The sequence below is a fragment of the Hemiscyllium ocellatum genome, chromosome 12, assembly GCF_020745735.1.
Source record: "Hemiscyllium ocellatum isolate sHemOce1 chromosome 12, sHemOce1.pat.X.cur, whole genome shotgun sequence".
In the NCBI taxonomy this organism is placed as follows: Eukaryota; Metazoa; Chordata; class Chondrichthyes; order Orectolobiformes; family Hemiscylliidae; genus Hemiscyllium; species Hemiscyllium ocellatum.
This window is the reverse complement of record NC_083412.1, coordinates 77316782-77331653: the sequence shown is the minus strand read 5'-3', so window position 1 is coordinate 77331653 and position 14872 is coordinate 77316782. Positions and strand designations below refer to the sequence as shown.

Sequence of the window (14872 nt, the reverse complement as noted above, 5' to 3'; positions counted from 1 at the left end):
GAGTAAAGCAAATATGTATTTAAAAGTGTGGAACACGAGAGGAGAAAACAAAATAAGTCAAATGGCTTCTGATTGTGATTTATGCTTTTATGATTCTAATCCCAGAAATTACAATTACTGGTATTAGCAAACAAAAGTTTAGTATGATATTCTTTCAGATCATATTTTATTAACATAAATGAATTGTGCATTGGAATAACGGACAGAGGAATAATATACCTTCACAAAGCAGGTAATTTTATCAGCTGAAACAAGTTTGCAAGGAATTGGCAATGTCCTGAAATCAAAATCTGCAAAAGAAACTCATGTGAGGTATCAACTGGATTTCTGATCCGTGCAGTGATATAAGTTAAAAATACCCATGTTAAGCATTCAGCAGTAGTATCAGCAATAGCTATTTTAATTGCCCTTTTAACGATCTTAAATTGGAAAACATAAGACAGAATCTATCTGGACTTGCAGGGTCAGGTTGTGAGACAGGACTGGCAGTAGCAACACTTAAAAGTTGCAGTGTGTTCCTGTCTCAAAGCAATCTCGCTCAATGCAAAACCTGGTCAATATTTATACCTCAACTGAAAACAGATTATTTGAGATTTAATTCATTGCCATGTGTGAACCCTTGCTGCGGGCAAACAGGTTTCTTAAATTGCAAGTGACTACTCTTCGAAAATACATTGCTGGTTATGTAGCACTTTGAGACATTGTGAAACCATGAAATATACATTATTCAATAAAGTTATTTCTTGACATGTAAAGTCAGGTTGAAGTTAAAATTATCTTGTTAAAATGACATATTAACACGTAAGTTAAAACTACTGATAAGTCATTAGAATTCCAATGTCAGGTCTTCACTACACTGTCTCCAAACTACCAAACTATATGGTCTGTGTAAAATCTAGTGTTGTCAACAATGAAAAAACACAGTAGGTGTTTGTGTAGGAGACAGCAATTTAAGTGTTGAAAATAGTGGGTAATCTTATGTGCAAATAATTATGCAAATAGTCTTAATCACGGGAGTGCATTTGCCACTAATCCAATCCTGATGTTTATGTTTTAGATTCTTCAATGCTGTTTATTTCTCAGGGCCTCCTTGTTACTTGTTCTCTTCTCAGACTCCAGATTTCCTGGTCATCTATCCCAGATTTCCTGATTCCTGCTCCCTTTCTACATCAGTGGAACAGTTGCTCTGCATTAAAATCAAATTCCTTTAGCAAAGTGCAGTGAATGGGAGTATTCTTTATACTTATATGTCATTGCTTAGAAGGAATGATCTCATTCTGTGAATTCTGTGATCTGGGAACACGTGTCAGCTTAAATAAACATATAGCCAAAATATGCTGTTAATAGTCTTTTGCATCTGACATTAAAATGGGATCACTTACCTGAAAAACCTCAATACTAATAAGGTACAGAGCAACACAGAAATCTTCCAAACCTGATTACAGTCACGTCAGTGTTACATATATTGCTGTTAATATCATTTTAGGCATATTAAATTGAAAAAATATCCTTATTTTCATAATGTTATATTTTAATAAATTAAACCTTGATAGTTACTATCATGGTCTAACATTATCTTCAAAGTTATATTCCTAACCTAAAATTTACAGTGGAGTCAGTTGATTGTAAATGTTTGCCATGAGTTCTTCCTTGTCTATATTTGAAGCTTCTGCACAAAAATAGCATTAAGAAGAAATACAAGCTACAAGAAGGAATAATACAGAACAGTTGTGCTTTAAAATTCCCCAAAATGCTTGGACAAAAAAAAATCGCAAACTCAGCATCTATGTTGTACTTTGTTGACTGTCCAAAAACAAGTGTACTGCACAGCTCCTAAACGTAGATGAAAGTAACAAAAGAACTGTTAGCGTCAGAAGGCAGAGAAGTAGCGTCATAATGAAGATCTGGAAAATATTCTGCAATGTTTGTGACATTAGGCACCGAGTACGCTTTTAACTTAGAATCTCCATTTAACAGAGCCATGTTTAAGAATGAAATATAAAATGAGAATCCTGTGCCATTCTGCAAGGATGACTTGACAGCTGTGCCACCTGTGCTGTATATCGTTATATTTTGTAGCGGATAGGCATTTGCCTTAGGATTTGCCACCCAGAGTTTTTTCAGGCCAAAGATAACAAGATATTCAGTAAGTACGGCATTAGGACTGCACAAAGACAGCCTGAGGTTTGGAACTGATGAGTAGTTCAGCAACAGCCCCACTGTAGCTGTATCTGACACCCACACAACTAATTCACTGCCATAGCTGAAGGTTGGGCTGGATTTATCAATTTCTTGAGACGAGACAGTCTTACAGTTGCATGCGATGTTGGCGAGAGCAAACCCACAGTCTGGTATGCTGGAGAAGCAGCTGCAATTGCGGAAGTTACTTTCTTTTTGAAAGATGAGTGTGTGGTTACTGCTTCTCACCAAAGCCACACAGACACAGAACCACAATCCAAAAGAAAATACCACCTGGTCTTGCTCAGAACCAGTCACCTTCATGTTTACGACATAACGTTATAGAGCCTGATGGACAGTTTCCATTTTTCACAGCATCTGAAACAGACAAAAAAAGGATGTGGCTGAAACTCTTCTTTTATCGTTGTACAGTCATTTAAAAATAATATACAAGGGTTGGTGGCTCCTGATCATAAACAACTAACATGATGTGAAATTGTCTTGTGTTCAGTGAGTATAGATCCAAGTTTGGCTTTTAGTCCTCCTATTGACATAATAAAATAAAACAAAGAACTGCGGGTGCTGGAAATCTGAAACAAAAACAGAAATTGCTGGAGAAACTCAGGAGGTCTGGCAATATCTGTGGAGAGGAAGCAGAGTTAACATTCCAGGTTCAGTTCTGAAGAAGGGTCACTGGACCTGAAATGTTAATTCTGCTTCCTCTGCACAGATGCCAGATCTGCTGAGTTTTTCCAGCAATTTCTGTTTTTGCTTCTGTTGACATAGTTCAAGCTTCTATGTAAAGTATTAAAGGGTGGTTAAACAGCTACATCAGCACTGTTAAGAAAAAGATTTTAAATAACATGATATTGCATTTTGTGGATTGGATGGGCAAATGCTGACGGAATGACCATTTGGCCAAACACCTCTCCTCAGGTGCAAAAATGACCATGCGATTTTGATCACTTGCTGTTTCAATTCACCATTTTGTTGTCATATTTCTGTACCAGGTCTCCTGCAGTATTCCAGTAAAGCCCAATTCAATCTGGAGAAACATCACCTAATTTTTCCAATCAGGCATTTTACAACCTTTTTGACTCCAGCTGATACCACATAACCTAAAAATGCCTTCGGAATCAGTGTCCAGGTTAATCTGTCACTCCCTGATGCTTCATCCAATAATACCCTAGTTTATAGGTCAATGCCTCCTTGAGATGTACCTTGTTATGATCCCAGCTGATGGTATTACTGGCTAAGTCATACCTCCGAAAAAAACCTGGCCTGACTGACTTTTTTTTAGTTTAATTAATGTCATGGTCATTCGCTGGAACAGAGTCACACAAGATACGGAGTTTCTTTAACACTTGAACAGTTTTATTACACAAGTTATGAGACCAAAAAGAAAGCTAACTAGAGATAGAATTTCAAAAAAAAGGGGCTTCAATCTATTCCCCAAATCATCACTTTACAGCAATTCAAATCCAGAGAAATTGTACCTCCGAATCAAATATTAAATTCAATTTAATTGATTACGTAAGTACTGTCAAAACCAAGAGCTTGGTCGTTTCAAGTTCTGATATCAGAAGATTTCTAATCAATCACTCTTGGTGTGGAAGTTGCACAAATTAAATTTTTCTGCAGAAGTAAGTCAATTCATTAGTTGCTCCAAAGAAATACTTTTTAGGAAAGGTACTAAAGACTTGCATCTGATCCCAGTTAGGGTCCCACCAGACTATCAGAAAACACTCAATCTTGGTGAAGGGGTACTGGTGGCATTGCTGGATGACTGAGGAGTGGCAGTATTCCTGGGTGAAGGGTGCGTGACAGTGTTTCTGTGGGGCAGGGGAGTGGCAGTGTTGCTGGGTGAAGGGAGAGTAACAGTGTTTCAGTGTGACGGGGGATGGTGATGTTTCTGGGTTCTGGCATTGTTGCTGGCTAAAGAAGAACTGACAATCTTGAATTAATACTTCAGGGGTTCCCTGCACTCTGACACATTATGGATTAAATTCTGGAAGGACTCTATGACCTAGATTTTTTTTGAAAAGCCCTTCACAAAAGTAAATTGCACCCTTATGCCACTATTTTAAAATCAAAATTTTAAAAACGACTTGTGCCTTCTTCCTTGGGATGAATTTCTGCTGTACCTTTCGAATTACCCCCAACTCATACCATTGCTGCTTCACCATCTTCCCTGCTAGGCACTCCTTCCAATCAACTCTAGCCAGCACCTCCTTCATATCTTTATAGTTACCTTTACTCAACTATACATTTGATTCCAGCTTCTCCCTCTCAAACTGCAGGGTGAATTCTATCATATTATGGTCACTGCCCAGTGGGAGTTCCTTCACCTTAAGCTCTGTAATCAAGTCTGCCTCATTTCACATCACTAAATCCAGAATTACCTATTCTCTAGTGGGCTCTATCGCAAGTTGCTCCAAACAAAAACTTCTTATAGACATTTCATAAATTCCTTTTCTTGAGATCCACTACTAACCTGATTTTCCCAGTCCATCTGTTTATTGAAGTCTACCATGATTATTGAAATTGTAGCTTTCTTCATGCCTTTTCTATCTACTGATTGAGTTTCTGCCTGACATCTTGACTACTGTAAGGAGACTTGTACACAGTTCTCATGAAGGCCTTTTTTCCCTTTGCAGTTCCTCAATTCTATCTTCACTGACTCTGATTCTTTTTTCATTTCTTACTATCAATTTAACTTCATTTCGTATTAACAAGTCAACCCACACCCACTGTCTCATATACCTGCCCTTTCAATAGGATGTGTATTCTTGGGTAATTAGTTTGCATCCCCTTGCAGTCATGTCTCTATGGTACCCACAGCATTGTACCTAGCAACTTCAGTCTGTGCTACAAGCTCATTTCCCTTCGTTTGTATTCTGCATGCATTTATGTATAACATCCTCAGTCCTATGATGACTGCCTCCCCTTCTCATAGCTGTCTCCTTATCTGCTGTGCCTGAAGTTAATTTCCTGACCCTTGCTATACTCTTTGTCCTATTACTAGTTCTGGAAACTTTAATAACCTCTGCTGAGCCCTCACCCCCTTTAACTGTTTCCATAAGTTTTTCATGGAACTGAACCCAGCATTGCATTATTTAGTTTAAAGCCCTATCCATAGCCCAAGTTATGTGATTCATTACATAATTTAGGTGGAGCCTGTCCCATCAGAATAGCTCCCTCCTTCCCTAGTCCTGGTGACAATGAAGTCCTATGAAGTCAAACTTGTTTCTTTCACACCGATCTTTGAGCCATATGTTCAATCTTGTTGACCCTGTGCCAATTTGCTCATGGTAGTGATTCAGAGACTATTGTGTTTTTGGTATTCAGGTAGCCCTCTCATCTCATGTCCATATATCAAATCAAAAGGATTGGATCCTATGGACTCAGAAGATGCATCCCTAATGAGAACCAATAACAAGGGAATTCCTGTAACTACTTATAAGGACACTCTTGGCAATAAGCTATAATTATGGAGTTCAAAGTCTCATGTCATTTTTCAAAAATACTTTGAGCTTGGGTACAATATGTGGATCTAAACTTTTATTTGCAAATGAAACATAATTCCTTTGAATATTTATCCAACAAAATTGAACTTTGATCTGATTGTGTCTCTTTCCCTGTTTTGTAAAATATTGAACTAACTTTTCCACAATCATTTCTGTATTAATTTTTCCTGAAGTCCTTATCTCAGGAAATCTTGCAGCAATATTCATAGTTGAAAAGATCAATACTGGTTCCCATTTCATTTTTGAGGTAGGATATAATATAACCTATGAAGACCCTGCCAAACAATTTAGATTTAGATTCTCTATAGTGTGGAAACAGGCCCTTCAGCCCAACAAGTCCACACAGACCCTCTGAAGAGTAACCCACCCAGACCCATTTCCCTCTGACTATGGGCAATTTAGCATGGCCAATTCACCTAACCTGCACATCTTTGGACTACGGGAGAAAACCGGAGCACCTGGAGGAAACCCACGCAGACACGGGGAGAATATGCAAACTCCACACACACAGTTCCCCAAGGCTGGAATCGAACGTGGGATCCTGTTGTGAGGCAGCAGTGCTAACCACCAAGCCACCATGTTGCCGTTTAAAAGGCTGTTTACAAACCACAACGCTGCGATGGTCGGGAATCGAACCGCTCACCACTATACCATCATCACCCTTTGAAGCTGGTATCAGGAGCAGGTTTAATTGATAGTTAGACTATCTCCATTACTGGTGTGACTGACAAAATGTGGCAACAACTTTATAGTCGATAAAAATATTTTAATATTTTCACCTATGTTTTCTCAATATGTAAGTGACCCTCCAGTGGAATTTTATGAGTCACTTAGAAAATTTTGATATGATATTCCAATGGGATTCCACCTAATGGAACTGATATTAGAAGTGATATCAATTTCCTCATTAGTACATCGTTTGTCAAAATACAACTTCCAGGCATTGTTTCTGATTTAATTTCTGAGTGGGCTGTTCCTAATAATGCTGACAATTCAGGATCCATTTGTTGATGTCTATTAAATAAAATGGGCTAAACATGTCTATTTCATTCTTTTTGCTTTCAATCTTTTTTATTTTAGTATTCAAAAAATTGTACCCCTCAAATGAATTTCCAAGTCATTTTCCTTTATCATAAATGAGTCCACTTACTCTCTAATTCTTTGGATCTGAGACCTAGTCACAAAATAGTCAGGAAACAATCCAGAATGTTCCTCCTGTAGCTCCACCATTCATTTTACGTCCACTGTTGTCCCACCATACAGAGTGAGAGCAATATGTTTGCATCAGCCAGGTTATTTCCCAAGATAAGATCAATTCCTTCCATAGGGATTTATTTCTTGACTCAACCACAACTTCTCGATTTATCAAGCCACTCTTCAATCTAACTCTACGAACGGAACCATTTTGCAATCTTCATGTATGTCTCCAATTAATATATTCTCACACTTTTGATCACTTTCTCACAGAATCCCTACAGTGTGGAAGTAGGCTATTCAGCCCATCAAGTCCACACTGAACTTCCAATGAGCAGCTCATCCCGACCCACTCCTCCATTCTATCTCTGTAATTCTGCATTTTCCATGGTTAATCCACCTATCTTGTTCACCTCTGGACATGATAGGGCATTTTAGCATGGCCAATCCACCTAACCGACACAGCTTTGGACTGTGGGAAAAAAACCAGAGCACCTGGAAGAAACTCACACAGAAATGGAGAATCAGCAAACTCCACACAGGGAGGCACCCAAAGGTGGCATCAAGCACAGGTCCCTTGTGCTGTGAGGTAAGCAGTACTAATCACTGAACCACTGTGCCATATATCGAGAATACAGTCATTTTGGTTTGAGATCTTTTCCAGGAGCTCCTATATGCTGCAGCAGAGGCACACCTTCTGCACTGCTATTCTACTTAGCCCCACAGTGTATTGGGAAATTGCATGCATGTAACCATTGTCTTCTGGTCACTATTGTCCTTTAGGGAAGCAAATCTACACACTTCTCTTTGTGTGATTCCACACCAACAGAAATATGGTTGACTCTTAACTAATCTCTGACATGCTCGAGCAAGTCATTCAGTTCAAGGATAATAAGTATTGGTCTAGCCAGCACCATTCACAAAACGAAATAAAGATTATTGGAGATGAATTTGATGTAACAACATCATAAAATGACCTATTGTGATATATGAGGAGACTTCACTTCAAACTCATTTTGGAGAGCTGTTTCCTAGTGAAAGTGTCAATTTTATTTGTTTAAAACTAAAATTCTTTGCACTATCTTCCAAGCCAATGAAACTAAAAATTGGTGATTCACTCCCAGTCTGTTTTCCAGGGCTGATATAGACCAAGTTCACCCCCATATGTTCATTCAACTTTGCTTAGGTTCTTCTTAGATTTTTAGCTGACTACTTATGTCACTGATGTGGCATTATGATACTGCAGACTTTTAATGATAATGCCCCTGTTAAAAAGTATCATTTTGCTTTGAATCAAATATTAAGTTAAAAAGCTCTAAGACTGAGGAAGTGTTGGATGTCTTGAAATGCATAAAAGTGGATAAATCCTCAGGATCGGATCAGGTGTACCTGAGAACTCTGTGGGAAGCTAGGAAAGTGATTGCTGGGCCTCTTTACTGAGATATTTGTATCATCAATAGTCACAGGTGAGGTGCTGGAAGACAGGAGGTTAGCTCACGTGGTGCCACTGTTTAAGAAGGGTGGTAAGGACAAGACAGAGAACTATAAACCGGTGAGCCTGACATCGGTGGTGGGCACGTTGTTGGAGGGAATCCTGAGGGACAGGATATACATGTATTTGGAAAGGCAAGGACTGATTAGGGATAGTCAACATGGCTTTATGCATGGCAAATCATGTCTCACAAACTTGATTGAGTTTTTTGAAGAAGTAACAAAAATGATTGATGAGGGCAGAGCTGTAGATGTGATCTATATGGACTTCAGTAAAGTGTTTGACAAGGTTCACCATGGGAGACTGGTCAGCAAGGTTAGATCTCATGCAATACAGGGAGAACTAGCCCTTTGGATACAGAACTGGTTCAAAGGTTGAAGACAGAGGGTGGTGGTGGAGGGTAGTCTTTCAGACTGGAGGCCTGTGACCAGTGGTGTGCCACAAGAATTGCTGCCACTGCTTTTTGTCATTTATATAATTGATTTGGATGTGAGCACAAAAGGCACAGTTGGTAAGTTTGCTAATGACACCAAAATTGGAGGTGTAGTGGACGTGAAAAAGGTTACCTCAGATGACAACAGTATCTTGATCAGATGGTCCAATGGGCTGAGAAGTGGCAGATGGAGTTTAATTCAGATAAATGTGAGGTGCTGCATTTTGGGAAAGCAAATCTTAGTAGGACTTATACACTTTATGGTAAGATCCTCGGGAGTGTTACTGAACAAAGAGACTTTGGAGTGCAGGGTCAGAGCTCCTTGAAAGTGGAATTGTAGGTAGATAGGATGGTAAAGAAGGCATTTGGTATGCTTTCCTTTATTGGTCAGAGTACAGGAGTTTGGAGGTCATGTTGCACCTGTACAGGACATTGGTTAGGCTATTGTTGGAATATTGCGTGCAACTCTGGTCTCCTTCCTATTGGAAAGAGGTTGTGAAACTTGAAAGGGTTCAGAAAAGATTGACAAGGATGTTGCCAGGGTTGGAGGATTTGAGCTATAGGGAGAGGTTGAATAGGCTAGGGCTGTTTTCCCTGGAGCGTCAGAGGCTGAGGGTTAACTTTATAGTGGTTTATAAAATGATGAGGAGCATAGATAGGATAAGTAGACAAAGTCTTTTCCCTGGGCTGGACTAGTCCAGAACTAAAGGGCATAGGTTGAGGGTGAGAGGGGAAAAATATAAAAGAGACCTAAGGGGCAACTTTTTCACTCAGAGGGTGGTACGTTTATGGAATGAGCTCCCAGAGGAAATGGTGGAGGCTGGTGCAATTGTAACATTTATAGATGAGTATATGATTAGGAAAGGTTTTGAGGGATATGGGCTGTGTGCTGGCAGGTGGGACTAGATTGGGTTGGGATATCTGGTCGGCATGGATGGGTTGGACCGAAGGATCTATTTCCGTGCTGTACATCTCTATGACTTTATGACTCTATGACTGAGATAGAAAAAGGTTAAGCAACAGCAGACAGCAACTATTGACTTAAAGCTCTGTTATCCCTGGCCATGAAGAGTCTATGAAAAGCAAAAGACTCCTTCAGGACTGTAAAAGAAGTGACTGTTCCTTGTCTTCCAAGAAAATGGGAGACAGGAAGTCACTGCAGAAGGACTCCACTCTGGGTAGCTTCTCTGCTTGCTGGAACAATAACTCATGTGAAATTAGCGTCATTTTGCTTTGCTTATGATAAAGATAAGTTGCCAATGCTATTTTGTACCGAAGCCCCAGGTACAAGTCCTATCAGGAAGGGTTTTAGCTCAGAGAGTTCAAGGGGGAATTCATTCTAGTGCTATTCTACCAAGAGTCAAGGCAGGTAACAAATGCCATAACTGTGGAACCAGTGAGGAACAAAATAATCCCCTCTAGCTCTTCCTCCAAAAAGCTATTTACCTGCTGAACCCACCTTTTCTTGTAAACACAATTTGACCACAGAAATCATCACAGCTCCTGAATCTGAATTCAAGTTTCAACCCTTGCTTTTGGAAAGAGGAACTTCAAGAACTACTAGACCTGCATTGATCTGGGGACTAATTTTATTACAATCTTTGTTAGTATCTGTTATCTTTACCATATATCGTCACACATACTTTCAGTTAATAATCTTATACTACTCTTTTTCTTTTTGAGACTTTGCTGCTGGCTATTTTATTTTTTTAAATTCAGTCATGGCATGTGGGCATCCCTGACTTAGCAAGCATTTGTTGCTCATCACAAATTGCCTCGAATGCAGTTAAGAGTCAACCACATTGCTGTGGGTCTGGAATCACGTTGGCTATACCCGGTAAGGACAGTGGTTTCCATTCCTAAAGGGCATTAGTGAACCAGGTGGGTTTTCCTAATAATCAACAATGATTTCATTGTCATAATTAACCCCAGCAGGATTTGAATCTGGCTCCCGAGAACATTAGCTGAGTTTTCTGAATTCATAGTTCTGTGGCAATATCACTAGACCATTGCCTCCCTGCATTGAAAGTCTGGAAAATTAAAAGAGGGCAATGTATGAACTTATACAAATTCCCAGTTCACTGTGCAGTCTCAGGGTACACCTGGTGTATAGTTGTGACACATGATTTCATTGGCTAAATTAGATAATTGATCATAATTTAGCTTCATCCTTGCATGATGATGTAACTTTGTGTTTTTATTCCTCTCATGTCATTCATAGTTGTTCAATGCCTTCACTTCCTTTTCAAACACTTGCTGCTCAGAGTTGCCACTATTTTTAGTCAACTGCTCAAGCCGTCCATTCACTTCTTATCTCATTAAGCAACAAGAACAATAACTTGCATTTACATGGCATTATTAAAATTGATGGAATGCCTCATGGCGCCAGTTTATTATTTTTAAAAGGCAGACAGTACCCATACACAAACAGTATCCTGATCATCAAGAAAGAAAAACAAGAATGTAACAAATGAACAGTTTAAATGGATACAACTCATCACCAGTTTTAGGGAATCAACCTATTATTTGATTAAACTGTTTATTCAGCTGGGATGTTTTATGAATCTGCCATTTCATCTGTATATATTAACTTATCTTCCTCTTACACCATTAGAAATTAAAATTGGAAATGTTGGAAACTGGGTAGCTGATAAACTGCCTCCACACAAAAGTCAAAATTCACTTCAGTAAATTGAATCAATCCCAGCTTTATGTTATTAGTCACAATTTCACAGTCATGGCAATAATGACAGTTTGCTGCTGGGCCACAGAGAAAGCGATTGACAAAAATCTAGCGGTCTTTGTCATTTATCTTTCTCCAGTGTCTGCTTCTGCATTAAGTGTGATCTACAGGAGGCCAGCAATTGTGATGACATTAAACAGCCCATCATATTGAACCATTCCCACAAACAGCAAGTTAGGAATTAAAGTTGTCTAAACTTGTGATTTTTACTCAATTATTTTGCAGAGTGAAATAAATGATTTGGATAGGGGTAGAGGTTAATTGCAGAAGCTAAAGGGCTAGATGCAAACTTAAAAATAATTAAAAGGAATTTCTTTTATCATCAGAGAATAATTATGGTGAAGAAGGAAGTACTTCAGCTCATCATGAATGCACTGGTTCTCTGAGCATTTTGACTTGGTGCTAATCCCCCACCTTTTCACTATATTCCTGCACTCTGTTTCCATTCAAATAATCACCCAATGCCTCAAATGAACCTACCTCCGCCACACTTCCAGGCCGTGTATTCCTGAACCTGGATTATTTGCTGTGTGAAAACATTATTTTCTGCTCTTGCATTTGCTTCTTTTGCAAAACACTTCTTTTGTCAAATCTCCCCTCAGCCTTCACCTCTCCAATGAAAACAGTCCCATTTTCTCTAAATTATCCTCAAATAAAGTTAAAAATCACACAACACAAATCACAAAACTCCCTTTCAATTCTCATTCCTTCTAATTCACTGAGTTTTCTTCTTTCCCACCATAGCAAGGGCAGTATCTGTCTTGTAGATAAAAACAGATACACATTTATTTAATGAATACCTCAGTCCTCAATGCATAAATCCTGTTTTTGGTATCTAATCAGCCCTGTTCCTCCTTCCACTAATTAAATATTTATAGAAGATATTGGCCAACTCTATCATTTTTGCCATGACTGTGAAATATGTTAGCTGTTAATATTTTTCTTATCCCACTTTGCTTCTCTTCTTTATCATTTCTCTTCTGTATCTCTGGAATCAGCTCATTTCTCAGTTGTATTTATTAAATAACACCAGTCATAAGCACATTTTCTTCTTTAACTTAATTTCTCTTTGCTCTGTCTTATGGGGACCTCTGGATTTGTTTATCTTATGTTTCCCTTTTGAGGGGACATACCTCAACTGTGCTCAGAATATCTCCTCTTTGAAGATAATCCAATTTTCTGTTGCTATTTTCATTGCCAACCTTTAGGTCCAGTCTATCCAGCACAAATCCATTGCAGTCAGCTTTGTTTAGGATTGATGGGCATGAATTTTCACTGTCATCCTAAACTTTATAAGAGCATAAGATATAGGAGCAGAATTAGGCCATTTGGCCCATTGGGTTGCTCCACCATTCAAATGCAACTGTTTCTCAATTCCATTCTTCTGCCTTCTCCCTGTAACTCTTGATCCCCTCACTCATCCAGAATCTATCTCTCTATATAAAACAATGATTACTGTCCCCTAAGTATGCTGCCAATGTCACTTGATCTACTTGGCCCACCTCAGTTCCAAGGATCAGGTAAACAGTGCCTCCTTTCTTGTTGGATTGGATGCATTCTGTTGGAGGAAATTCTTCCAAATATAATCTCCGAATGTCTGTTCCTCAATGGTCCTTACTCAAACACTTCCTATATATACCAAACAAAGTCCTCCAAGGTAACTATTCTATGATATTTATGAATCTCTGAAAATTTCCTTGCAGATTTATTCATCTACTTTGTTCCCTCTATATCCTACCTCATCATGATAGAGAAAATTGACATTCTACATCCGTAAGGGTAGTTTTTAGGGCTGGGAAATTCCAAAAGGAATCTTTGAATTTTAGAAGAATGCAAAGCCATCTCTCTCCTAGTTTCTATGTTCCTATAAAAATGCCTGAAAAGGATAGACAGAAATTATGCAGAGACAATGTTTCCACTGGCTGTGGGGTATAGTGTCAGAGGGCAGTCTCAGAATTAAAGGCAAATCATTTAGGACTGAGAGGAGGAGACTGGCAAATCTTCATTCAGAGACTGGCAAATCAATGGGATTCTCTGTGCCACAAGCCTGTGGAAGCTCATTCATTGAGTAAGCTCGAGTCAGAGATTGAGAGATTTCTAGTTGTGAATAATATCAAAGGAATTGCTTGAGAATATGGCATTGAGGATAATCAGTCATGATCTCAAATGGCAGAATAGACTAAATGGGCAGAATGGCCTATCACTGTTCCTATGTTCCAAAGTCTAACTTTATTTACATTTTCAAGGTAGAGATGCTGAACAAATCCAACTCACAATCGTCCCAACTTGCTGCCACTGACTTGGATGAAACCTTCTGGAGTTGGGGGTTTGCTGGGCACCTCATTCATACCTGCCTTTGAGTCTATTGAATTCCTCAAGTGGGCACCTGCGAGCATCATTCTGCCTTGCTACTATGTTATTGGTGGCATGGGAAGCCTATGCCAAACAGTTAACTCAACAGCTTTACCTATGTGTGGGGGTGTTGGGCATATGGAACCTCCTTTGCAGGCCCTCTCTGTCCATAAGAACACTAGCCTCTGCCCCAGAGATCACACATCCCTTTTTACCCTTTCCTCATGGTCTCAAACTCAACTTTCATAGCCTCACCGGGGACCTACACCGTTTTACCAATGCTAAATACCTTGCTGACTGATTCAAAGGATGATCTTAATTGGGGATTCCCTTTAGTCTGAGCAGTGTCCTCCATTCCTGCCTGGTACTGAAAGGACTGCTCCCAAAAGGTAGGCAGTTCCTTGAGGCTAGATTACATGTCCCTCAGGAGTAGAAATTTTGCCTTCAGCCTATTAGTGGCCTGTTAAGCATGCTGTTGACCTTCTTGTTGGATAACTCTGCATGAGCATTATAGCTTGGGACAGGGTCTGCAAGGGGCTATTCAAAGAGGCTAATAGTTTAAAAGGTTTTCATCTGTGCATTGACTTCTATTTTTGTGCAGTCTGGGGTGCAATGGAAAGTGCATCCTGTGTTATAGTCGACAATCACCAACAACATCTTGGTTTCTGTGCAAGTATAGATTGCAGAAATGGCTCTCAGTTATGGGGAAGTATTATGGTGAATGTTGACAACTTCAGTGTCATTACAACTTAAAGGTCCAAACTATTTGATTTTAAAATTAAAGAAGTGTTGGTTGATCACAATTTTATAACGAAAGCATGGATTATTAACTGGCTGGGGTGGGGAGGAATTGCAATAATTTTAACTTAACCTGTCTGTCAGAAAATTGATTGTGTCAGATTACCATTTTGTATTGCATCCAATCAAGGGGGTGGCATGGTGGCTCAGTGTAA

At 39.2% G+C, this 14872-nt stretch overlaps 1 protein-coding gene across 3 annotated transcripts in view; it reads right to left on the bottom strand.

Moving 5' to 3' along the window:
- Positions 1-190: 190 nt before the first annotated feature.
- Positions 191-14872, bottom strand: part of LOC132820843 (uncharacterized protein C21orf62-like) — a 62831-nt gene continuing 48149 nt past the window's right edge. For all 3 annotated transcript variants that reach the window (XM_060833189.1, XM_060833191.1, XM_060833188.1), the window contains exon 2: positions 191-2556. In XM_060833189.1, coding sequence (XP_060689172.1) covers positions 1834-2502 — 669 coding nt within the window. In that variant the 5' untranslated portion in view covers positions 2503-2556 and the 3' untranslated portion in view covers positions 191-1833. The remainder of the gene's footprint in view (positions 2557-14872) is intronic.